General features: G+C 42.5%; 1 protein-coding gene across 5 annotated transcripts in view; it reads left to right on the top strand.

Annotated features, from left to right (window-relative positions):
* Window positions 1-23,852, top strand: part of Scap (SREBF chaperone) — a 53,396-nt gene continuing 29,544 nt past the window's right edge. For 2 of the 5 annotated variants that reach the window (XM_027932297.2, XM_071600572.1), the window contains exons 1-2: window positions 1-88; window positions 19,435-19,654. In XM_027932297.2, the coding sequence (XP_027788098.1) occupies window positions 19,533-19,654 (122 nt within the window). In that variant the 5' untranslated portion in view covers window positions 1-88; window positions 19,435-19,532. Of the gene's footprint in view, window positions 89-157; window positions 319-346; window positions 457-5,969; window positions 5,989-19,434; window positions 19,655-23,852 lie in introns of those variants that run through there. The other 3 variants (XM_027932300.2, XM_027932296.2, XM_027932298.2) reach the window with 3 other exon arrangements.

Here is a 23,852-nt window from a genome sequence, read left to right as displayed (position 1 = left end):
GCGGGAGTTGCGCGGGCGCCACGCACCGGACCGCGGACCGGGAGCGCGCACGCCGTGCCGCTGTCGTCGGGAGCTGCCTCGGCCACAGGTATCTCCGCGCGCCTCTGCGGCGCCTGCCGGCTTTGGGCCCGGCCTCCGTCTGCCGCCGGGGAGTGTCCAGCAGCTGCGCGGGCCTCGGACCGCAGCCCGCGGGGGCTGCCGGTCTCGGTCACCCGTCCTCACACCACCCTGTTGGGCTCCGCGCCCCCGCCGCGCCCGCCGTCCGACCCTGCCCGGCAGTTCTCCAGGACCCCGAAGCCCCTAGTCCCGCCCTACGAGGTCTGGCTGGGCTCCGCACCTCCGCCCCAGCATCATCTGCTCCGAGCCTGCTGTAGGGCTGCGGGGGTTTCCGGAGCACAGGGAAGCGTGTTGTCCGTTTTTCTCTCCAGGTCTGAGAGGCAGCACTACTGTTTGCTGGTTCGTTCGATTTCTAGTTCTCTGTGTAGCTTGCACCCTCAACTTTGCTCACTGATGTTGATTCTGTTGACTTCCAGGTGGGTGTATCACCCCAGTATATGCAGGGTTGTAATGTCACGCCAGCGCCAGCTGCAGGGAGCCCTAGGTGTGGACTGCGTGCATCGCAGCGCGCTGTGCAACTGGAAGCGATGGAGGGACATTGAATCCCTGGTGCCGGCAGGCTCCCCTAGTGCCGACGCTTACTACACCCCTTTCTGCGGTGGCAGGTAGAGCTGGGCCACTAAACTCTTTCTGGCGATTTGGTAATAATTCTTGTGAAGTGAACATAGGTTTCTTTAGCGATGTTATCCTTGTGTATGTTTCTTTCATTTGACCAAAGGTTTTGTGGAGTTTGGTTATGCAGTGCTCTTACTGGTGTGCTGCTATCTCAGTGTGTTGTGCTAAAGGTTGAAGGTTTTAGTAAGGAGTGGAGATCAGGTGTACTTACTTGGTGCTGAATGCATTGTAGGTGTTCCTAAGTGATGCTTAATTATTTTGAGACGGGGTCTCGCTAAGTTGCTGAAGCTGGCCTTGAATTTGGTTATCTTTTTAACCATGTGTTAATATAGTTTAGATTTTAAATGTTTTACATATTTTCAGCATTCCCACTGGCCACATGATATAAAAAACATAATACAAGTATAAATATTATCTCCATATTCATTGTTTTGCTCACAAGTTGAAGTGGTAAGAATTAGTTTTCATTTATTATGGACTAATCTGGGGTTTGGAATGCTCTCTACCTTGTTTTGCTACTGTGGCAAAAACAGCCCCTCTCTGGAGGCTTCCCTGTACTTTGATAATCACCAGTTTAGGACCCTTCCAAATTAGTTTATTGTCATGAGATGAGTAAAACTTTTCTCCTAGTTTATGACAAGATAACAAAGGCATCAAGGTTGTGATTTGCCTGATGGGCATGTGAATAAGTTAACTGTCCTGTTAGGGAGGAACTGTGCCTGCTGGACTTCGGGTACACATGTATTTATTAGAATTGGTGATAGACTTTAGGGATTCCAGCGCCTAGCCATTCATATGAATGTGTCCCAGGAACCCTGGAAAGGCACTTAGGTTCAGGTGCTGTTTATTTACTCTCACCATGGGTGGCCATTTGCTGGCCACCCATGTTAGTTTTACTGGCGAGCAGGTACTCTGTATACAGTTTGTGTCATTACTCCCATTGGGAGTGGATTCCCAGCTGTAAAGGATGGATCAGGCCTTCAGACCAGGTGTGCTGGACTCTACCACTTGAGCTGCTGCCCTTGTAACTTGTTATATTCCTGCACTGGCTAAAGAAACAAGGTGTACTACTCAGGGGGATGCTAAGTACAGAGACAGATTGGGTCACTTAATAAGCCCCTGTCTTAAAAATAAATAAATAATTAAATAAAGGGCTTGGGTTGTAGCTCAGTGGTAAAGCAAGCTGTGTTCAATCCCCAGTACCAAAAAAAAAAAAAAAAAAGGAAACAAGATTCATATGCCTTCTGCCCCCTGAATTAACACTTCTGGGTTGAGTGCTTATGCTTTCTGGGCACTCTTCTATGTGCTTTAATGTTATCTTATCTTACTTAATCCTTATAATCAACAAATGAGATGATACTATTATCCTTTCTGTTATGGATGAGTTTTAGAGAAGTTATCTGACTGGCCCTGGCTCACTGGCTAGTTAGACCTAGGTCTGTACCCAGGACCAGGCCCTGTCTGACAATAGAGCTTCCATGTTTTCATGCTATTGGACCTGCTGACTTTAGTCTTCTGTTTGCTGCATTGGCAGATGAAAGGCAGTGGAAGAAGGTATTGGGGTGGAGGGAGGAAGACAGTGTCACACACTTGAATTAGACATGGTAGAACTCAGCTGAAGACAGCAATTTAACCCATGATTTGACAGCTTCCACTTGGGCTGTTAGGGGCATTGAGTGGGAATGCTTGTAGGGTTTCTGGGTCTTACATAAGCTTTGCAGTGGGATCCAAAGAGGGTGTGTATGCAAGTATCAGAGTTACCTGGGTTTTAGGGGGGGAAAAATATTTAAACTGATCTTTGTGTTTATTTGAGACTTAATTTTTTATGCATTTTATAATGTACAGTATATTGTCACAGTAAGTCATGTATATAATTTATATGTAAACATATATATTGAGGGCATGTACTTAATTTTTTGGGGGGAGGGGGCAGGGAAGGGTGAGTCTCACCATGTTGCTCAGGCTGCTTTGAACTCCTGGGATGAAGAGTTCTCTTGCCTCAGCCTCCTGAGTATCTGGGACGACAGGTATATGCCCTCGCCCCGCACAACTTGAAATTTTGTTTTTGGGAACTACTGGTTTCTTTGATATTTACCTTTTTTTTTTTTTCTTTTTTGAAAAGAAAAAAACCCAGGGCCTCGTGTATTCTAGACAAGTGCTCTACCGCTGAGGTACATCCCCAGCCCTTTTTAAATTTTATTTTTATTTTTATTTTTTTTAAAGAGAGAGAATTTTTTTTAATATTTATTTTTTAGTTCTTGGCGGACACAACATCTTTGTTGGTATGTGGTGCTGAGGATCAAACCTGGGCCGCACGCATGCCAGGCAAGCACACTACTGCTTGAGCCACATCACCAGCCCTTAAATTTTATTTTGAGACAAGGTCTTGCTAAATTGCCCAGGCTGGCCTTGAACTTGTGATCCTCCTGCCTTAGCTTCCTGAGTAGTTGAGATTATGGGTAGGCAAGCCCACCCTGACTGATTCTTAGCATTTTCTGAAAGTATAGAATATGCAAGGCATTGTGTTCACTGGTTATTCTTAAGCAGGAGTCTAGTGAAGTTCAGTGTAATTCCACATAATCAGAGAGGATGAGTATTCATATAAATAACCAATTACAGCTTATTTTTTAAAAATTGCAATCACAAATGTGAAGAAGATCTGATATTTCAATAGTCTATGTCTCAAATTTAGCACCAGTCTTAAATTTGAAACTGTGGTAATTGATATGGCCCTGTAGACAAGACTAGAAGTTAACATTTTGTTGAACTCTTATTTTTTTTAATTTGTTCTTTTTAGTTATACAAGAGAGCAACATGCATTTTGACATATGTACATGGAGTATAACTTTCCATTCTTTTGGTTGTACATGATGTGGAGTTTCACTGGTGGTGTATTCACATATAAACATAGGGAAGTTATGTCTGATTTATTCTGTCTTTTCTATTCCCATTCTTCTTCCCTTCCCTTTATTCCCCTTTGTTGAACTCCTATTTTATTTTATTTTATCTTTATTTGTGTATTTTTAATGTGCTGAGGATCGAACCCAGTGCCTCACGCATGCCAGGCAAGCGTGCTACTACTTGAGCCACATCCCGAGCCCTAAATTTCTATTTTAAATGTTAATTTAAGTTGGAGACCAAAGCGACTAAATCAGTTCACATAAATATTGCAGTTGTAATAATTCTATTTGGTCCCTTCTCGATCTAGAGTATTTTCAAATCTAAAGATTGAAATTCCAAATACATCGATTCTTTATCATTTTTTACAATCAGACTTCATTTTTCTTCAGTGTCACTGCAATGATTGATACATTGTCTCAAAATGAACAGCTTTGAATTCTACCTAATTTTAAGAAATCTTTATCTTCTTCCAGTTTATCTTTTCACAGTTGAATGGAATAATTTGTGTTTTGGAGATTGAATAATTATAACAGTGAGTTTTGAGAAAGAAGTGTTTTCCTAACTAGAGAAAGTGTTTTTACCTTTGGGAGACATTATTACTTCCTACCATTGGTTTTTAAACTTCAGCATGAATCAAAGTCACCTGCATGGTTTGTTTTAACCCCACCCTTAGAGTTGCCCATTCTCTGGGTCAGAGGTATGTCTGGAAATTTGAATTCCAAACAAATTAAACTCTCAAAGCTGCTGCTGCTGACCTGGGTACAGCTTTGAGAGTTTCATAGAAAAGCACCTAAATTAACTCCAGCACAACCCTGGGGCTCACCTGTGCTTCCTGCTGAAGCCCATCTGCATCAGTCAGTTTCATAGTGTTGGCTTGCCAATGCATTATTGACTTTTGTTTTTAGCCCATTTTCTTATTACTTTTAGATGATGTCATAATTAATATTGTATTCTTGTGGATGCTATGGCACATGCTTGTAATCCCAGTGACTTGGAAGGCTGAGACAGGAGGATTGCAAATTCAAGGCCCGCCTCAGCCAATACATGAAACCCTTAGCAACTTAGTGAGACCCTGTCTCAAAATAAAATTTTTAAAAAGGGCTCTGGAGGAGCTGGTTTGTGGCTCAGCTGTAGAGAGCTTGCCTAGTGTGTGTGATGCCCTGGGTTCGATCCTCAGCACACATAAAAATAAATAAATAAAACAAAGGTATTGTTTCCAACTTCAACTAAAAAATAAATATAAAAAATAAAATAAAAAGGACTGGGGGCATGGCTCCAATGGTAAAGTGCCCCTGGTATATCGCCAGTAACCCTCCAAAAAAGATTACATTCTCAATTATAAAAGTATTTCCATTTCCCCCCTTAATCTCATATTTCTAAATTTCTCAAGAGGTTCAAGTATTTATTTATCTATCTTTTTTGTGGTATTGGAGATCAAACCCAGAGCCTCTCCAATTCTAGGCAATCACTTTACTACTGAGCTGTGCCCCCAGGTCTTTTTTAAAATTTTATTTTAAGACGGTCTCTAATTATCCAGGCTGTGGGCTGGGGATATAGCTCAGTTGATAGAGGACTTGCCTCGCATGCACAAGGCCCTGGGTTCAATCCCCAGCACCACACAAAATAAATAAATAAATAAACAAACAAAAATAAAATTACCCAGGCTGGCCTATAATTTACAATCCTGCTCCAGCCTCCCATGTTGCTGGGATTATCTGTATTATCAATTCTACTGGTTTATATCTATTTTTTTTTTTGTTGTATCTGGGATTGAACCCAGGGATGCTTTACCCACTGAGCCACATCCCCAGCCTCATTTTGTATTTTTTTTAGAGACAAGGTCTCATTGAGTTGCCTAGTGCCTTGTCATTACTGAGGCTGGCTTTGAACTCACTATCCTCCTGCCTCAGCCTCCCAAGCCACTGGGATTACAGGTGTGTGCCACTGTGCCAGGCTTGGGTTAATTTTTGTGTATGATATAACAGGGTATAAAGAGTAAGGGTCCAATCTTAATCTTTTGCATGTGACTGTCCAGCTAATTCTATTACAGTTTGTTGAAAAGACTGTCTTTTCTCCCCATCAAATGGCCTTGCTCCCTTTGTTGAAAATCAATTAATCATAATTGTGAGGGTTTATTTCTGGGTTGTCTGTTCTGTTTCACTGGTCTATATGCCTGTCCTTATGCCCGTTTCACTGTTTTGATTACTGTTGCTTAGTAGTAAGTTTTGAAATCAGGAAGTATAAGTCCTTCAATTTAGTTCCTCATTTTCAACATTGTTTTGAGTCTTCAGGGTCCCTTGAGATTCCATGTGAGTTTTAGAATGGGCTTCTCTGTTTCTGCAAAAAATTTTGTTGGTATGTTCAAAACAGTTACATTAAACCTGTAAGTTGCGCTGGGTGGTGTGTTGCTTTAAGTATATTCTTCGAATTCATGAATATAGGCATTCTTTCCACTTATGTCTCTAGTTTCTTTCAGCAATGTTTTGTACTTTCACTTTATCTTTGTCCCTCCCCTGTTAAATTTGTTTCTATTTTTTCTTTTTTAAAATATTTTTTTTTATTTATTTTAGGTGGACACAATATTTTATTTTTACGTGGTGCTGAGAATCGAACCCAGTGCCTCACGCATGCTAGGCGAGCACGCTACCACTTGAGCCACGTCCCAGCCTCTATTTTTTCTCTTTGATACTATTGTGAATGTAATGTTTTCTTAATTTTCTTTTTAGGTATTCATTGTTAATGTATGGAAATGCATCTGTCTTTTGTATATTCATTTTGTTCCTGCAACTGATGCATTAATTTTGTAGCTGTGTGTAATTTTTAGGGTTTTCTACATATAGAAGTATGTCATCTGAAACAAATAATTTTGCTTCCTTTCCAATTTTGATGTCTACGAAAAGGGGGAGATTAGAATGGGAGAAGGTGCTTGACTCTGTGCTTTGACTAGAAAAATTTTTTTCCTCCAGTACTGGGGAATGAACCCAGGGATGCTTAACCACTGAGTGACATCCTCAGCCCTTTTTTATATTTTATTTTGAGACAGGGTCTTACTGTGTTACTTAGGGCCTTGATACGTTTCTGAGGCTGCCTTTGAACCCCAAATCCTCCTTCCTCAGCTTCCCGAGCTTCTGGGTTTATAGGTGTGTGCCACCGCCCCAGCATCCTAACCCTTTTTATATTTTATTTTGAGACAGAGTCTCACTAAGTTCCCCAGGCTGGCAGTCTTCTTGCCTTCATCTCTCGAGTTGATAGCATTATAGGTTATGGCTCTATGCACAGCTGGCTAGAATTTTCAATACAGTATTAAATAAAAGTGGCAAAAATGGTCATACTTATTTTGTTTTTGATCTTCTACCATTGAATGTGATGTTAGCTGTAAATCTTTTATATATGGCCTTTATCATGTGGAGATTTTTCTTCTATTCCTATTTAGTGTTTTTATCAAGAAAGGGTGTTGAGGGCTGGCGTTGTGGCTCAGTGATAGAGCTCTTTGCCTAGCATGTGTGAGGCACTGGGTTCAATCCTCAGCACTGCATATAAATAAATGAATAAAATAAAGGTCCATCAACAACTAAAAAATATATTAATAAAAAGAAGGGGGTGTTGAGGGCTGGGCATGTTGATGCATGCCTGTAATCCTAGTGGTTTAGGAGGCTGAGGCAGGAGGATCCAGAGTACAAAGCCAGCCTCTTGAATCACTGGGATTACAGATGTAGGCCACCATGCCCAGCTAAGATAATTTATTGGGTTTTTTTTTTTTTCCCCCTAATGCTGGGGATTGAACCCAGGGCCTCAGGCATGCCAGGCAAGCTCTGTACTACTGAGTCACATCCCAAGCCCTCAGATGCTTTTTCTGCACCAATTGAAATGATCATTGTGTTTTCTTCTCTCATTTTGTTAATCTCATATATTACATTAATTGATACTTGTTTGTTGAACTCTCTTTGCATTCTGGGAATAAGTCTTTGTCATCTGAGATGAATTTTTACTATCTACTTTTTATAAAACTCAGTTCCCCTTATGTGCTAGATACTATTGAAAATCCTGGAAATTCAGCACTGAACAGGGCTGTCTGAGTCCCTGCTTTCAATAAGCTTATGTCATAGGGGAATGGGGTGATACACAGAATAAATAAAGAAAATTTCAGTGGAAAGTGTTGCTGTGGAAAGCAGAAAGTTGGCAAAAGCACTTAGCTCAGGGGCTGCACACTGTGGGTGTTTGCTGTGGTTTTAAGTAGGGTAGAGTTAGACTGGCAGGGTGGAGGGAGGTGTTTTAGTTTGAGTTGGGACAGGTCTTTCTGAGATGAGAGGTGAGATGGTGGCATTATGTAAAGATCTGGGGACAACTTTCCCAGAAGAGTAGGCAGTACAGAAACCCAGAAGTAGGACTCAAGCTTGACAGTCCTTCCCACTGTCAGAGTCTGGAGGAGGTTGGAGGAGGGAAGGTCTGAGAAGTAGATAGGGCCCAGATTTTGTAGGGATTGTAGCCTTGTAGTAAGCTTGGATTTTACTTTAAGTGTAATGGTCAACATGGGAGTGTTTTAAGCAGAGTAGTGACATCAGTGATTTGTGCTTTAGAAGATGTATGGAGGCTGGTACTCCTGTCCCCCATGGCGCATGAGGGAGAAGCCGGGAGCTGATGATATGTGATCTGATTGGAATCTAGCTGGGAGGTGTATTTGTTATAAGCAGCAGATTCAGATGTGGGCTCCTTTCTGGGTTGCTTCTTAAACTTTGGCCTGAGCAATAAATAGGGTGGCTAGCAGTATAATTAACTGAGATGACTGAGAAAAGAACAGGATTTTGGCCAGGCATGCCTGTGATACTAGTGGCTTGGGAGGCTGAGGCCAAAGTATTGGGAGTTCAAAACCAGCCTTAGCAACTTAGACCCTGTCTCAAAATTATATATAAAAATGGGCTAGTGATGTGGCTCAGGGTTTAAGCTTCTCTGGGTTCAGTCCCCATACCAAAAAACAAAACAAACAAAAACCAACAGGATTTTTTTTGGGGAAATCAAGAGTTCTGTTTCGATCTCACTTTAGAGTTGAGATGTTTATTAGACATCTGAGTGGAGATGTCAAGTAGAAATGGGAGTTTGAGGGAGGTGCTTGGGGAGAAGCTTGAGATGCATGTCTGAGAGTCATCAGCAAACACAGGAGACTTGAACCAGCAGACTGGGTTGGAGACTTGAGCCAGCAGACTGGGTTTGAAATTCTGGGGAGAAGGGGCAGATGAAGAAGCCAGCCAGGAACAGTCTCTAAGGAGGCAGCAAAGGAGGCTAAGAAGAAAGGAGCACACAGGGGGACATGATGAAATTGAAGGCTAGGAGGTAGCATGGTGCACGGTTTTGGGATACTCTCAGCCCTTTCAGTGGCTGCCTGTGTTGGTGTTTGATCCTGAGAGTCCCAACTCAGTTCACTAAGTGGTTTTGCAGCTCTTAGATTGAAAGGATGGAGGCTTCCTTGTGTTCTCAGTAGCCTAGGGGGCAGAGGTTGCCAGATACTGTTTAACAGGAAAAACTTTGACAAGTTACATAGTAAATTTCTTGTTAAGATACAAAGTTAAACTTTCAGTTAAGGCAAAAGATACAGTTTGGGAAAATGGAAAAGATGTATGGTAGTGATGGGTGCACAACAATGGGGTTGTACCTAATGCTGCTGAACTGTACACTTAAAAATGGTTAAAATTGTAATTTTCTGTTTTTATATGTATATGTGTGTGTATTTACTGCACAAAGGTACATCACTTTGTCACTGATTATAGTAAGATAAACCTTTAAATATGAATGGTAGACTGCTCATATTGGTTAAAGTGAAGTATTTTTTGGAGAGGTATTGTGCAATCAACTTTCTTTTCTTTTTTGGTACTGGAGAGTAAATCCAGGAGAGCTCTACCACAGCCCTTTTTGAATTTTTAAAATTTTGAGACACAGTCTCACTAAGTTTCTGGGGCCGACCTCGAACTTGAGATCCCCTCCTGAGCTACTGGGCTTACAGGCACACTCCACTGCTGTTCACCATGAGGAGTGTTCCTTGGCTAGGAGTTGGAACCAGTGCCAACCATTGTCACACACTGTGACCTGGGTTGTATGGCATAATCTCCCTAAGCCTCAGTTTCTTTATCTATAAAACAGGATTTTGTGCGATGTGATCTCATCTCTCTCATCTCTGAAATTCTGTAACTTCCTAGTCCCTTTTGCCTACTACCTGTCTGAAAGTTGGCACTTTATAGTCTGGGAAGTGATTGAACATTTGGGAGAATTTTGTAGTCCCAGAGCATATCATAATCCATAAGTTTCCATAGGTGGAAAATGTTATTTAATATCAGACTATGGATAAGGAAAAAAAAGCATTTGCATGCCTATAATTCCAGCGGCTTGGGATCCTGAGACAGTAGAATCGTGAGCTCAAAGCCACCTCAGTAAAAGCGAGGCACTAAGCAACTCAGCGAGACCCCGTCTCTAAAAAATACAAAATAGGGCTGGGATGTGGCTCAGTGATCGAGTGCCCCGGAGTTCAATCCACAATCATAAAAAAAAAAAGAAAGAAAAAAAGAAAGCATTTGAAACTTTAGCAGGCGTTGCAATTTGAGGCAGAAATAAAAACTTCATTTTTTAGAAAAACCAAATATTTGGCAATGAGTATCATGTAAATGTGATTTCAGTTTATCTGTGAGGCTTCACACTGTGTGACTTGACAGGGACCACAATGCTTAGAAGGTGTTTAAGCCCTTTGCCTTCAAGAGTGTGGAATGAGTCTTGGGGCCTGGTCTGGGCCCAGTGATGAACAGTGTGGGAGATATGGGGACAGGAGACCCTTGATGGCAGGTGGCTGTGGAGTGGCCTCAGGAGAGTTGTTGGAAGGGATCAGTGAAGTCTGCAGTTGGTATGCTGGGGAGAGCTCTGAAGGTTTCCAGACTCTGTCCCCAAATAAAAGAGCCTGGGTGAATCTCATTTCCTGGCTCTCTTCTGTGCCACACTTCCCTCATAGACAGCTCTCTGCACTCTGGAACCATCTTCCATGCAGCATTTCTATTAAGAGCTCTTGAAGTAGCAATAAAACCGATTCATCAAACCTTCCATTTTTGGGATAAGATTGTGAAAATTATCAAGAGCCTTGGTATCTTCCAGCAGAGCACACTCCTGATAGGAAGTCAGGCAAGGAGCCTTCAACATGTGTGGCTGGCAGCGGGAGGCTGGTCCTGGCCTTGCTCCTGCTAGCACCTGTTGGGGCCAAGGCTGAAGGCACCGACTCCCTGGGCCATAGGTCTTATCCTGTGTAATGAGACTCATAATGGCCACTCCCCATGGGCTGCTGGATTATTTCTAGCTTTAAGATGGATTCTTTGCTCACATTCCTATCAGCAATCGGTTATCTTTTTGTTAAGTCTTTCCTGACTAGGTCAAGATGGAGTAAAACTGTAGGTCACTGGCATTGAGGAAAAAAATCTTTAATATATTTGTTGTTCATTTGTGAAGGGAGTTGGCATTATGTGCATGGTTATTTATTATTGCAGCCATGACAACCAGTAAACGTAATTAAGACTTCATTCAATCTGGATGTTTCTGTACCATCCCAACCATTATTCTAAAATGTGGCAATAGTCATCCTCTTGTATGGGTTTGTGCTTCGAACTGTTTGAAATCAGCTTTCATTCATTAACTGAAATTCCTTTCTTTTTTTGGTACTGTTAAGTTAATCTTCTGAAAATTCTTCCAGCTTATGTGGCTAATTTTGATTCTTAGAGAAGCAAAGTTTCCTGCCCTGAGCATTGGTCCACTTTGCAAAACAACTTTCAGAAAAGCTTCCCTGAAGAGAGGAATTGTTTGCACCAGTGGACTAGTTTAGCATAGTGAATGGACCCGCAGTGACTTTCCACCCTGCTTCAGGCAGGCCCTGGGTGCTCTAGGGAACACAAGGTGATTCAGCTGTGACCTTTTCCTGAGGGGGACTACAATCAGTAAGGGCAGGCCAGAGAGTCCACAAGAACAGTGTGTGATGAAATACAGCTGCAGAAGCTCCAAGACGGCTGCTGCTTTTTACAGCAAAGTTTTCCTCATTTTTTTTTTTCAAGTTCCTTCTGCTTGCTCATCTTTAAAAAAAAAAAAAAAAATTAACTTTTTAATACAGGAATTCATTCACATGACACAAAATTGAAAGGGGGCAATAGAGTATACAAGGGAAAGTTTGCCTTCCATCTTGTTGCTGGCTACCAGATCTTTCCCCAGAGGTGGCTGTTATCTATTCTCAGGTGTCCATTCAGGGACGTTTTGTGCATATACAAATACTCAGAGAATGCTTTTCTTTTTTTTTTTTAACTTGAAAGTAGCACACTGTATGCCCCCCTTTTTTCCCCTGAATATTTCTTCTTTTTTAAATATTTATTTTTTAGTTTTAGGTGGACACAATATCTTTATTTTACATTTATGTGGTGCTGAGGATCCAACCCAGTGCCTGGTGAAGAGTTAGGCAAGCACTCTAACACTGAGTCACAATCCCAGCCCCCTGAATATTTCTTTGTGATTGTCCATTGTCAGTACCTGAGAGCTGAGCTGGGCTGGGCAGAGAGTTCGTGATAGAGCACTTGCCTAGATGCACAAGGTCCTGGGTTCTATCCTCAGCACCAAAAAGCCAAAACAAAAATGCACAAGAACTTCTTCATTTTCTTTTACAACTGAATAATATTCCATTGTCAGGATGTACCTAAATTTATTTAGCTAGAGCTCTGCTGATGGAACTATAGCCAGTTGTAACTTGTGTTGGCATGAGTGACTTCCTGTGGCATCAGTCCATCCATAGCCAAGTGCTTCTGCCCATCAGTTATCAGAGGCAGGAGAGCTGGGTTGATGAAAAGGTGCTTTTGTAATTTTGATAGCTCTTACCAAATAAACCTCCACAGCAGTTTTATTCACGTATGTTCCTAAGTAGCATATGACAGTGCCTCTTTATCCACACCCTTACCCACACTGTGATACCACAGTTTGATCTTAACAATTTGACAGGTGAAAAATAGTTTCTCTGTATAGATTTCATACATCCTCATACCCTCATACCTTTCAGTTCAACCTGCAGAAAGGTTGAAAGAGTAGAAGAATGAATGCTCATATTATCCCAGTGGGAGTTTTAATTTATATCTATCTGGTTGCAATAAGATTGAAGGACCATTTATTTATATTTATATTTTATTTTTAGTGAAAAAGCTGTTCATATCCTTTGACCAGTTTCCTTTGAGCACTGGTATTTTTTCAATTGATTTTGTAAAAATGTCTTTATTTATGAGGAAACCAGCATCTTGTTAGTGATATGAGTTGCAGCTATCTTTTTTACTTAGGATGGTTTTGTCATAATTTTTTTTTTTGGTTCTCAGTTGGTTATATATTGGCATTTATTTATTTTCAAGTATTTCCTGAGTATCTGGGATTACAGGCATGTACCTCAGCTCTAGAAGTGTCATGTCTCCAAGGAAGGGTCTGAGGGGTTCCCATAGAGAAGAGGGAACTTGACTCAGATCAGCGGGGTTCTTGGCATTTGTGTTGTAGAAGAATTTCAGCATGTGCCATTCAAAGGCATAGACAGGAATATTTGGGAAAGTAGATAACATGTTTAAGGGAGAATGTGTGCTGTCTCCAGAGGGAGAGACAGCCACCCCTTGGTGTAGGGTGTTAACATTTATAGAGGATTGGACTAGGGGCTGGACTAGAGGTGGAGGCAGGGTGGAGTTGCGGTTTCATGCCAATGTTCCCTCTGCTTGTGCTTTTCCCTCATTTTACAAGGGCATTGGCAAAGGGCCTGTTGCTCAGGTGTTGCAGTTGTTCCTGAGTGCTTTTTGGATGTCAGTGAATTCACGGGTGTTTCCTTTGAGACTCAGAATCTTTGTTACAAACCCCTTTCAGAAGTACCTATTTATTTATTTATTTTTTAAAGATGTATAGAGATGTGTAGTCAAAAGTCTTAGCCCAGAGCCTAGCACATGGTATATAAATGCAAGTTATTTTTATTTGATAAATGAAGAAAGCTGGAAAGAATTTTCAGTACATTTTGAGGGGACCTGTATAACAAACAAATGTGCCCTTGAAGTCACTAGAGAACCATTAAAGGCCTTTGTGCAAAGGGTGACTGACACAAGCAAGTGTTTATTTTTGGCAGCTGTCCCTACTAGCAGTATTGGAAGATGAACCAGAGGTGAGGTGCAGATGCAGGTAGCCAAGTCACACAGGAGACTTCTTAGAATCGCACTGGCTAAAGGTTATGGGGATCCTGCCCTGCTTGCCATTAGTCGAGTTTAGGATATATTAAAGATGTGGGCACCATAGGGTTGACTTAATTTGGCAACTCTTGGATTCTGGATTTGGTAAGGCAGTGGTTCTCAGAGGACATGTTAAAACACAGATTGCTGGGCCTCATGCCAGACTTGTCAGTCCCTCGGGTTTAAGGTAGGTAGGCCCAATAATCCCCCACCCCCTTATTTTGGTACTGGGGAATGAATGCAGGGCCTTCTGCATGATGGGCAAGCACTCTATCACTGAGCTACATGTTCAGCTCAATAATTTGCATTTCTCATAAGCTTCTACTTGTTGTTGCTGCTGGTTTGGGGAACCACACTCCAAAAATCACCTTGGAAGAGGGAAGGATGAAAGAAAGGAGGCGGTTTATAATCGGGACAGTTGTGAAGAACAGGATAGATGAAGCGCTCCTTATTTAAAAGACTTTATGGGGGCTGAGGTTGTGGCTCAGTGGTAGTGCTTGCCTTGCATCTGTGAGGCATTGGGTTCAATCCTCCTCACCACATAAAATGAATAAATAAGTAAGTAAAACAAGGATGTTCAACTAAAAAAGTTTAAAAAAATAAAAATAAATAAATAAATAAATAAAAGACTTTATTCAGAGAAAGGGGATTATTATCTGACCTTCTCGGAGAACACCTCTCAGAAGCTGAGAGGAAGGTGTGTGATGAGCGCTGTCCTGATAATCTGTATCTGACTCTGGTTGGTTGGTTTGCTCATTACTTATTCAGCAAGTTTTTTCTTCGCCCTGATGTACAATCATGAGCAGGGAATTTGTTGATAGTCTTGACAGAGGACAGATAATAAACCAGGGAACAAACCACTCATAGAATTAGAGTTCTTAATGCTCTGAAAGAGAAGAAATAGGCTCTGTGCCTACGGTAAAGGGAACTACTGGTAACATTGTCAGGGGAGGTCTTTTTGTAGAGTGACATTTCACGTGAGACCTGAAGGGTGGAAAGGAGCCAGCCAATAAAGAGAAGAGGGAATAGAGAAGGGAACAATATGTGCCAGGGCCTTGAGGTGGAAATAAGGCTGGCACACACGAGGCATTGGAAGATAGCAGGGGACATGGAGGTGTCACAAGGTGAAGATGGGGAGGACCAGAGCAGGTTGTACAGAGCCCTTGGAGCAGGGGCAGGCATTTGGGCTTTGTACTAAGTACAGAGGGTATCTGGCCCAGGACATTGATGGAATCAGGGTACAGTGGCGCATGACTAATCACAGCTACTCAGGGGACTGGGATGGGAAGATCCCAAATTCAAGGCCAGACTGGGCAATTTAGCAAGACCCTTTCTCAAAAAATAAAAACAGTGGGGGATGTAGCTCAGTGGTAGAGCACCCCTGGGTTCATTCCCCAGTAACACTAACACATACACACAGAGGAAAATAAAAAAAGAATCTGTGTCCACTCTGACCTCTGAGACAGGTGGATTGAAGGATAAGAAGGGATCTATGAGGCTTGGAAGGTGGCAAGACAAGATCCACACAATAACTTAAATCAGAAATGTATTCCAATACTATTATAAAGGTGTATATTGGTTACTTTCATAATTGGAGTATCAGTATTGGGGCTCATAAAGAGGGCTTCAGGGGTAATACTGTGTTTTTTGATGTGGAGGATATTTAGGATACATGGCTATTTACTTTGTGGCAATTCATGGAGCTGTAGGTTTATAGGATGTATGCCTTTCTGTGACATTTTAAATTTTAAAAGTTTATCTGAAATTAAAAAATCAGTACTCATAGTAAAAAATGTAAAAGTATAGAAAATTAATGAAAAAATTTCTTTATGTAATCATACCACATGAAGACCAGCAACCACTAACAACATTTTCTTCTGTTCTCTTTATGTGTACTTTTTGCCTGTAGTCTTTATTTTTTCTACTTTATTTAAAAGTAGTAGATGGACTGGGAATGTATCTCAGTGGTGTAACACTTGCTTAGCATGCTCAAGACACTGGGTTCCATCCTTAGCACCTCAAAAAAATTTTAAAAAGACAAAAGTAATATGTGCCCTGTGTAGACAGTAAAGTACAACCTGCTTCTCACAATGAAATGATGATGTGATTGAAAAAAAAAAAAAAAGAGATACTGACAGCCACATTGTGGAAAGTTTCTTTAATGGCAAAGAATCCTAAAAATTTTGAAGATTTTTATGTAAAAAAAAGGTAAGGATTCTGGGCTGGGGATATAGCTCAATTGGTAGAGTGATTACCTTGCACGGGCACAAGGTTTTGGGTTCAATCTCCAGCATCACACACATAACACACACACACACACACAAAAAAAAAAAAAAAAAAAGGATTCTGATTCTGATCAAGGTGGAGTAAGCATACTCTACCATTTCTTCTGAAAGAGTACAGATAGAATTCATGGATAGAATGCATGGATAGGTATATGAACCCCCCCAAAAGATAAATGGTAGCAGATGGATTGGGGAAGGAAACTAGAACTCGAAGTATCACTGAACTGTAGTAAGCTTCCCGTCCCCCACTCTCCACCCCATATGATATGTTCCATCCTGGGTGGACTCAAAGGCAGCCCAAACCTGGAGCCTTCTCTTTCCAATCTGAGGTACAGGAAAGGGGATCCCACAGATCAGGAGTGGGAGTAGAGGAAGAAATTTCATCTCTATTATTTGCTTTGTCTTTTCCTACTTTCTCTTGCCCTGGTTGCTATGCAGTTCTGTATTAGTAGAGGCAGCAGTGACATTGGTGCTGGGGGAGAGAGGAATTCTTTAATAGGCAATGGATACAAGAGGGACTGGTCCCAAGAGCACAGAGGGAATTCTTTTTTATTAATTGTTTGTTTGCTAGATATCAAACTCAGGGCATTCCTTGCAAATGCTAAGCACACACTCTACCACTGGGCTATGTATCCCCAGTCTGGGCCTGGCTGTCACTTTTTGATGATCTTATCCTCTTTAAATTTTCTTTTTTCCTTGTGGTGCTGGGCATTGAACCCATGGTAGTTTTACCACTGAATCGCATCCCCAGTCCTTTCATTTTTTACTTTGAGACAGAGGCTTACTAAGTTGCTGAGGCTGGTTTCAACTCGTGATCCTCCTGCCTCAGTGCTTGTTTTTGCTTACAGCGGGGTCTTCCACAAAGGCAGTATTACTTATGAGTTTATGTAATATTGTCCATTCAGGCCTCCAGGGCAAGACTGTCTTTAGATTTGGGAAGCAGAGTTATAGATTCTGATCTGAAGCAACCTGTAAATGTGGGGCAATGTAAGAACATATTTTTGGCTCAGGTTGGGTAAATTTTGCTTTGGAGTAGCTTTGCATTAAAATTTATGCTGTGGAATAGAGGTGAGTAAAGTCTCTTCTTGCTAGGTTCAGGTAGATGGGCTGTGTAATGAACTAGAATTTAGATTTCTTTTTTTCCAGGTGTTGTGGAAATTATTAATAATTAATGTAAGTAGTAAAGATCAGTGGACGTTAGAAAGATTTGTATTGGCTACAGGGTGAAAGTGAATTAGATAGCTTTTACCTCATATTAATAGTTCTAAGTGTAACAGCTGAACTACAGGTAGGCTCCCCTCTCTTTGTTGCTGATGTGTGTGCAAGAAGGCCTGGGAAGGGGTTTGGGGCAGTAAGATTTCCTGGAGTGCCTAATCTTGGGAAACATTTAAAGGAAGAGGTGTGGGGCTTCTCAAGGACCAAAGTTTGAAACTGCAGCTGGCTTGTGGCTGCCTGTCTTTAGGAAACCCCAGAGTCTTTCTGTAGCTGCACACCTCCTTACGGGCAGACGGGAGGGTTTCCTGGGCAGAAGCAGCTAGTTGCTTCCTCAGTTGCTTTCTGTGTGCTGGGTGTGGAGCACAATAGTGGGTGCTTGAGATTTCTTTGGCCTTCATGTGTGGGTGAGCCGCGTGAATGATGGAGCTGTTAAGCACCTTTGCTGCTCAGACCAGCAACTCTTACCTGCTGCCTTCTGTATCCATTGCCTACTGAATGGGCCCACAGAGTTCTTAGTATTTCCTTAGAAAGTTCCTGGCCTGGAAATTGCACATACACTTAAGGCTGGTGCTTCCAGGAAGGTGGAAAGAGTGACAACCATTCCTTTTAGTTTGTGCATTAGTTGTGGTATGACTCCTTCTCATTTCTGGTCTTGACACTTTTGAGGAGTCATCCTTTTAGCCTGGGTTTTTACCAGGGATCCTAATCAAGCCAAGACACATGTCTGGACAGGTTCCCTAGAGCACAGACCAAAGAAATGGTGACATGGAATGGAGAAGTGGATTTAAACATGAATTCCATTGGAGAGCTCAGGAAGAGCATTCTAAGTTCTTGGGCCTTCTACTAGAGTTTTCTATTTGATTTTTTTTTTTTTTTTGTTGTTGTTGTTGTTTAAGGGTCTTTGTTTGCAAGCAACAGAAATGAACTTTGGCTAATACATGAAAAAAGAGGATATGGGATGGCATACAGACTGGAAAGAAAAGTTGATGAGCCAGTCTTCAGAAAGGACTAGAGCCAAAACAGCCTGGGGATCTTGGGTGCAGGAACATCTTTGGGGATGAATAAGCATCACCAATACCCAGTTCCTCCTCCTTTATGTTCAGAAGTCAAAGTCCAGTGAGAGAGGCCCAGCTAAGAACTTGAGCTGGGAGGGGCCCCTTGCCTGATGGCCAAATACTGTGGAGGGAGTGGGTTCCCCTGAGCCACAGAAGGTTTGTATTTCTCATAAAAGGGCACAGCTACTGGGCAGGTAGGAGCAGGAGAGGCCTCTGTCCTCCCTGCATCCAGGAACAGCTACAGGACTAGGATCCTGCAGAGGCTGCACCTAATGCTATTACAGATTGCATGTAGTCTGGTAACTCTTACTCAAGCTTTTGGATGTTTTTATTGAACATTCTTTATCAGTAATTGTCATTTGTGTTAAGAATGTGTTTTTTTGTGGGGAGGTGGCATCCTGTTGCAAAGGTTTTTTTCCGAGTATTTTTCTCAAGCTGGCCTGTGCACAGAGGAGCAGGGGAAGATGTGCCAAATGCCCATTTGGCAGAGAGCAGCTGAAGGTGATATCTGTTACCCAGGTGTGCTTTTCTGTGCCACATGTAAAAAATGCCCTCTTGGGAGTGGCCTTTTAGAAATAGCTAAAAGAGAAGAACAGGGCTGGGGCTGGAGCTAAGTGGTAGAGTACTCGCCTAGCATGCATGAGGCACTGGGTTCAATCCTCAGCACCACATAATAATAAAATAAAGATATTGTGCCTACCTATAACTAAAAAATGAATATATATAAAAAAGAGAAGAACAGAGTTTATAAGCAGAATTTAGAGGGGAAGTTCTTTGGCTTCTTGGGTTATACTAATTAATGCTCAGAGATGTTCAAGAGATTACTGTGTGTGTGTGTGTGTGTGTGTGTGTGTGTGTGTGTATTGGGACCCGAGTCTCCAGACCTTTTATATGGGCATCTTGAGACCATTCCCCAGCCACATAACTGCTACCTACCCTTGGCAGCCCTGGTGTGCAGAGCCATGTACTCTTTGTTAATTGGCTTTTCTCCCTTCTCCCCAGGTTTCTGCAGATGGTTTGCATTGTCAGTGGTTTCCAGCGTCTGCCAGGCTGATCCATGGTCACTTTCCGGGATGGCAGCAAGGTGACTTCAGCTGAGGATGACCCTGACTGAAAGGCTGCGTGAGAAGATATCTCAGGCCTTCTACAACCATGGGCTGCTCTGTGCATCCTACCCCATCCCTATTATCCTTTTCACAGGACTCTGCATCTTAGCCTGCTGGTATGTTTCTGGGCTGCCCTGGATTTAGTGGGCCAGTGTCTTGGGACAGTAGTTTTCTGGACCTTAACTGCTATGCAGCCCTTGAACTCTGGGATTTTTATGCAGTGGGCACAACACTTCTTTTTTTTTTTTTTTTTTTGTTTGTTTGCAGTACTGGGGATTGAATATTGAATCCAGGGCCTTGTGCTTGCCCAACAAGCACTTTACCACTGAGCTACATCCCCAGCGCCTTTTTATGCAGTGGGTACTTGAGCTTATTATAGCTGCTGAGTGGAGAGCTCTAGTCCTGGGGTGTTTAGCCAATAAAATAAAAAAGTTCAGGTTGGCCCTGACTTGGTGATTTGCCAGATTTGTTCATGTCACTCTATCTCAAAATAATGTTCAGCTGGGCACAGTGGCACATGATTATAATCCCAGCTACTCAGGAGACAAGGCAGAAGGATCACAAATTGAAGGCCAGTCTCAGAAACTTAGCAAAATCCTATCTCAAAATAAAGAGGGCCAGAATGTAGCTCAGTGGTAGAGTGCCTCTGGGTTCAATCCCCAGGACCATCCCCCCCAAAAAAGAAAAAAAAGTTTAGATATTTATAAGAAACTCTGAAATAATTTAAAAGCATGATCCTCTAATTTTCCTTCTTAACAGTTGCAGTTTCCTTTTAGTACCTGGTTAAAAACAGGAGCCTTCAAGTATAAGGCCAAATCCATTTGAGCAGTTCCTTGGATACCCTCTTGCTGGCTAACTCCAGAGACTTCCTTCTCTGCTCTTTAGTCATTTTCTTTTTCTTCTTTCTTTGGTATTGGGGATTGAACCTACGGGTGCTTAACCATTGAGCCATATCCCCAGACCTTTTTATATTTTATTTAGAGGCAGGGCCTTGCTAAGTTGCTGAGGTTGTCTTTGAACTTGCAATCCTTCTGCTTCAGCCTCTGGAGTTGCTGGGATTACAGGCATGCACCACCATGACTGGCTTCCTTCTGACCTCTTGCTGATGTGTGGGGCCTGCTGTGTTGCCAAGGACTGTAATGAGAGCTGTAGGTGCCATTGGTACCAGCCTGTCTTTCTCAGGGCCTCCTAGAAGCCTGAAGACTGGCTAGTAGGGTTGTAAAAGAAGGGGCTTGATGTAAGAAGATCCCTAATGACCCTTTCTTCTAGAATATTGACGGCCTTGTAAAGAGCCCACCTTATTGTTGTTTCTTCTGGAAAAAACCCTGGTTTCCAGATCATTGTGTATCTAGCTTGTAGGTGTTGTCAGTGCTGTGCTGGAAGGAGACTCAGGACAAAGCCTCCAGTTCAGTCTTGTTGTAAATGATCCCAGTTCTCCTCTCATTAGCAGGAAAACGGGAAGCATCATTCGTGGAGCATGCACTACTGGGTGACAGGTCAGTGCTTCAAGTATATAATAAAGATCTTACCTGGCCTCAGGGTAAACTTATGAAATGGTTCACTTATACTTCCATTTAACAGAGGGGGTTGGTAGTGTAGAGATTTGTCTTGTCCACACAGCTGATAATTGAAGGCCAGTCTCAGAAACTTAGCGAGTTGGGAAACTTGGGTTCAAATCCAGGCACCCATGGTACTCATCTCCCTGCCTCTCCTCACTGGCTCAGTGTATTTGTATTGGAGTTTAAACTTTGCTAAATTGTGTTGTACAGAATAAAATACTTGTTGTGACATACTGTAAGTGATGAATTAGGAGTACTCTGGCAACCCCATTTTTATTTTTTTTCCTGAGTTAATTGACACCTCTCTCAAACTTTCAAAGTCATATTTTCTAGGGCTGGCCTATGGCTAAGGTGGTTTCCAAACCTGAGCTAGCATCAGAGTCACTTGGAGGACACATTAAACACAGATTGCTCAGCCTTACTCCAGAGTTTCTGATTTCATTAGGTCTGGGATGGGCCCCAAAATTTGCTTCTGACAAGTTCCCACACCAGGAAATACTATGACTCATCTTTCTTGAAAAACTTCTCTGACCTTCTGCCACATTACTCAGCTAAAGCATTTCCTTTTCTCTTTTTTTGCGGTGTTGGGGATTGAACCCTGAGCTTTGCATATGTTAGGCAAATGCTGTATTACTTGGCTAAATCCCCAGTCCAAGTGTTTCCTCTTTTATTCTAATTTCTGAAGCAGTTTGTAGCAATACTCGTGGTTGTTGTCACTCATATTGCCTTCTGTTGAAGGAGGTTAAGTTGAAGAGGTAGTTGTTATTCTTTTTTCCAAAGACAGCCCTAACTACAGGAAAAGGGAAGGATGTTTCTTCTTTGCCATTTGTCTTCTGGATACCTAGTGTAGTGACTGGGACCAGGCAGCTTCCTGGCAATGATGTAGCATGTGTGTTGCAGCTGTTGGGTGCTATTGGGTCTTGTCTTTGAATGAGTAATTTGATATCTCATGAATATCTCAAAATAGACTGTCCTTGGATATACAGCATGAGGGCCTCTGCTATGCAAACTCCATGAGATTGCCAAGGTCTCAAGTATGGGGGACACTTCCCCCACTTGGGTTGAATTAGAATGGGATAGGGGCCTGGGTGCACCATGGCACATGTCTGTAATCCCAGCAACTGGGGAGGCTGAGGCAGGAGGATCACAAGTTCCAAACTAGTCTCAGAATTTAGTGAGATCCTCAGCAACTTAGTGAGACCCTGCCTCAAAGTAAAAAGTGAAAAGGGGCTGGGGATATAGCTCAATGATAAAGCACCCCTGGTACCCCTGCTTACCTCTGAAAAAAAAAAGAATGGGATGAAAGGTTGGGGAGTAGGCAGATGCAGTAATGACACTGTTTAACTACCAGTACAATGCAACTGCACCTGAGTTGGACAGATGCCCACCTTCTACTTAGCAGCTGGCTGAACCCCCATCCTGAGAGAGAGGGTGAGGCTCAGGCTTGAGCTCATGGGAAGGAAGGAAGATCAGCCTTTATTGACCACCAGCTCTGTGGGTCATCAGGCGCCGTCACACGTGGCAGGTACTTCATTTAGTCTTCCATATCCTTGGAGATGAGTGTTTTCCCCTAGTTCTCTAAAAGATGAGATTTGCTTCCTAGAGCTAGGAAGTAGTAAGTGCCATAGCTTGCAGATCCTTGTGGCTGATCCAAATGCATCCTGTCTCCACTTCACCCGGGGAAGTGAACTTTGAGGGGTACTGGTGCTGGTACCTTTCATTGTAAGGAGTTTGCCCCTTGAACAAAAGGCCCGAGAAAAGGGTCCCAGCTGTAGTTGCCAGAAACAGGGCAGGAGGGCTCTGCCTAGGCAGAAAACAAAGTTTTTTTTTTTTTTTTAATATGTATATTTTTTAGTTTTTAATTTTATTCATTTATCTAAATGCCATGCTGAGAATTTGATCCAGTGCTTCACACGTATGAGGCAAGTGCTCTACCACTGAGCCACAACCCATCCCAGAACAGAGGCCTTTTAAGTAGAGTGGCTTCTTCAACAGAAGCTGAAGAGAGAGCACAAAGAAGGTTTTACCTAAAGGTGGCCAGATTCGGTGCAGAGACATAGTCTTTCCCTTCAAAACCCACCATGTTAGTCTGGAAATATAGCTCAGTGAAACACTTGCCTGACATATCAAGCCTTGGGTTCAGTCCCCAATGCAAAAGAACAAAACCAAAAACAACCCCTCCCATCTCAGCCCAGGGTCATTGGTTGGATAGTGTGCACAGCAGATGCTACCTAGCCTCAGTACAGAGGGCGAAGTTGAGAACATTTGAGCCAAGCCCTGCAGGAAGAATAAGCAGCATCTTCTCGCCTTTTTACTGATGATAGCAGATGATAAATTATTAGAATCTTCTGGTCAGGAGACCAGAGATGCTGTACCCAGCATACAAGTCTCTCTGTCACCTTCTGCCCTGGGAAACCTTTCTGCCCAGAGTGGCTCTGTCTTTTTCCAGAGTCTCAGGTGCCCAGAGGAAACAGTGTGGGTGATAGACAGTGTTTAGTAGTTCAGTTAGATATTCAAGTTCCATTTAGTTGCTTTTTAGTCCTCCTGGGTTGAAAGATTTGTTCGGCTTGAATCCAAAGGACCACTGCACCTAATATCTCTCTTTGGATCCAGCAGCACCTGAGCTCTAATATTACTTTTGCTCACCCCTATTCACCACCCCTGGGTCACCCCAGAAATGAACAGAGCAGGGCTAGAGGGGATGATGACTAGTGACAGCTTAGGATTATGCCCTCCCTCAAGCAGAAGACTCCTG

Source organism: Marmota flaviventris, chromosome 1 (assembly GCF_047511675.1).
Source record: "Marmota flaviventris isolate mMarFla1 chromosome 1, mMarFla1.hap1, whole genome shotgun sequence".
Taxonomy (NCBI): Eukaryota; Metazoa; Chordata; class Mammalia; order Rodentia; family Sciuridae; genus Marmota; species Marmota flaviventris.
This window is presented reverse-complemented; position numbering and strand designations above follow the sequence as displayed.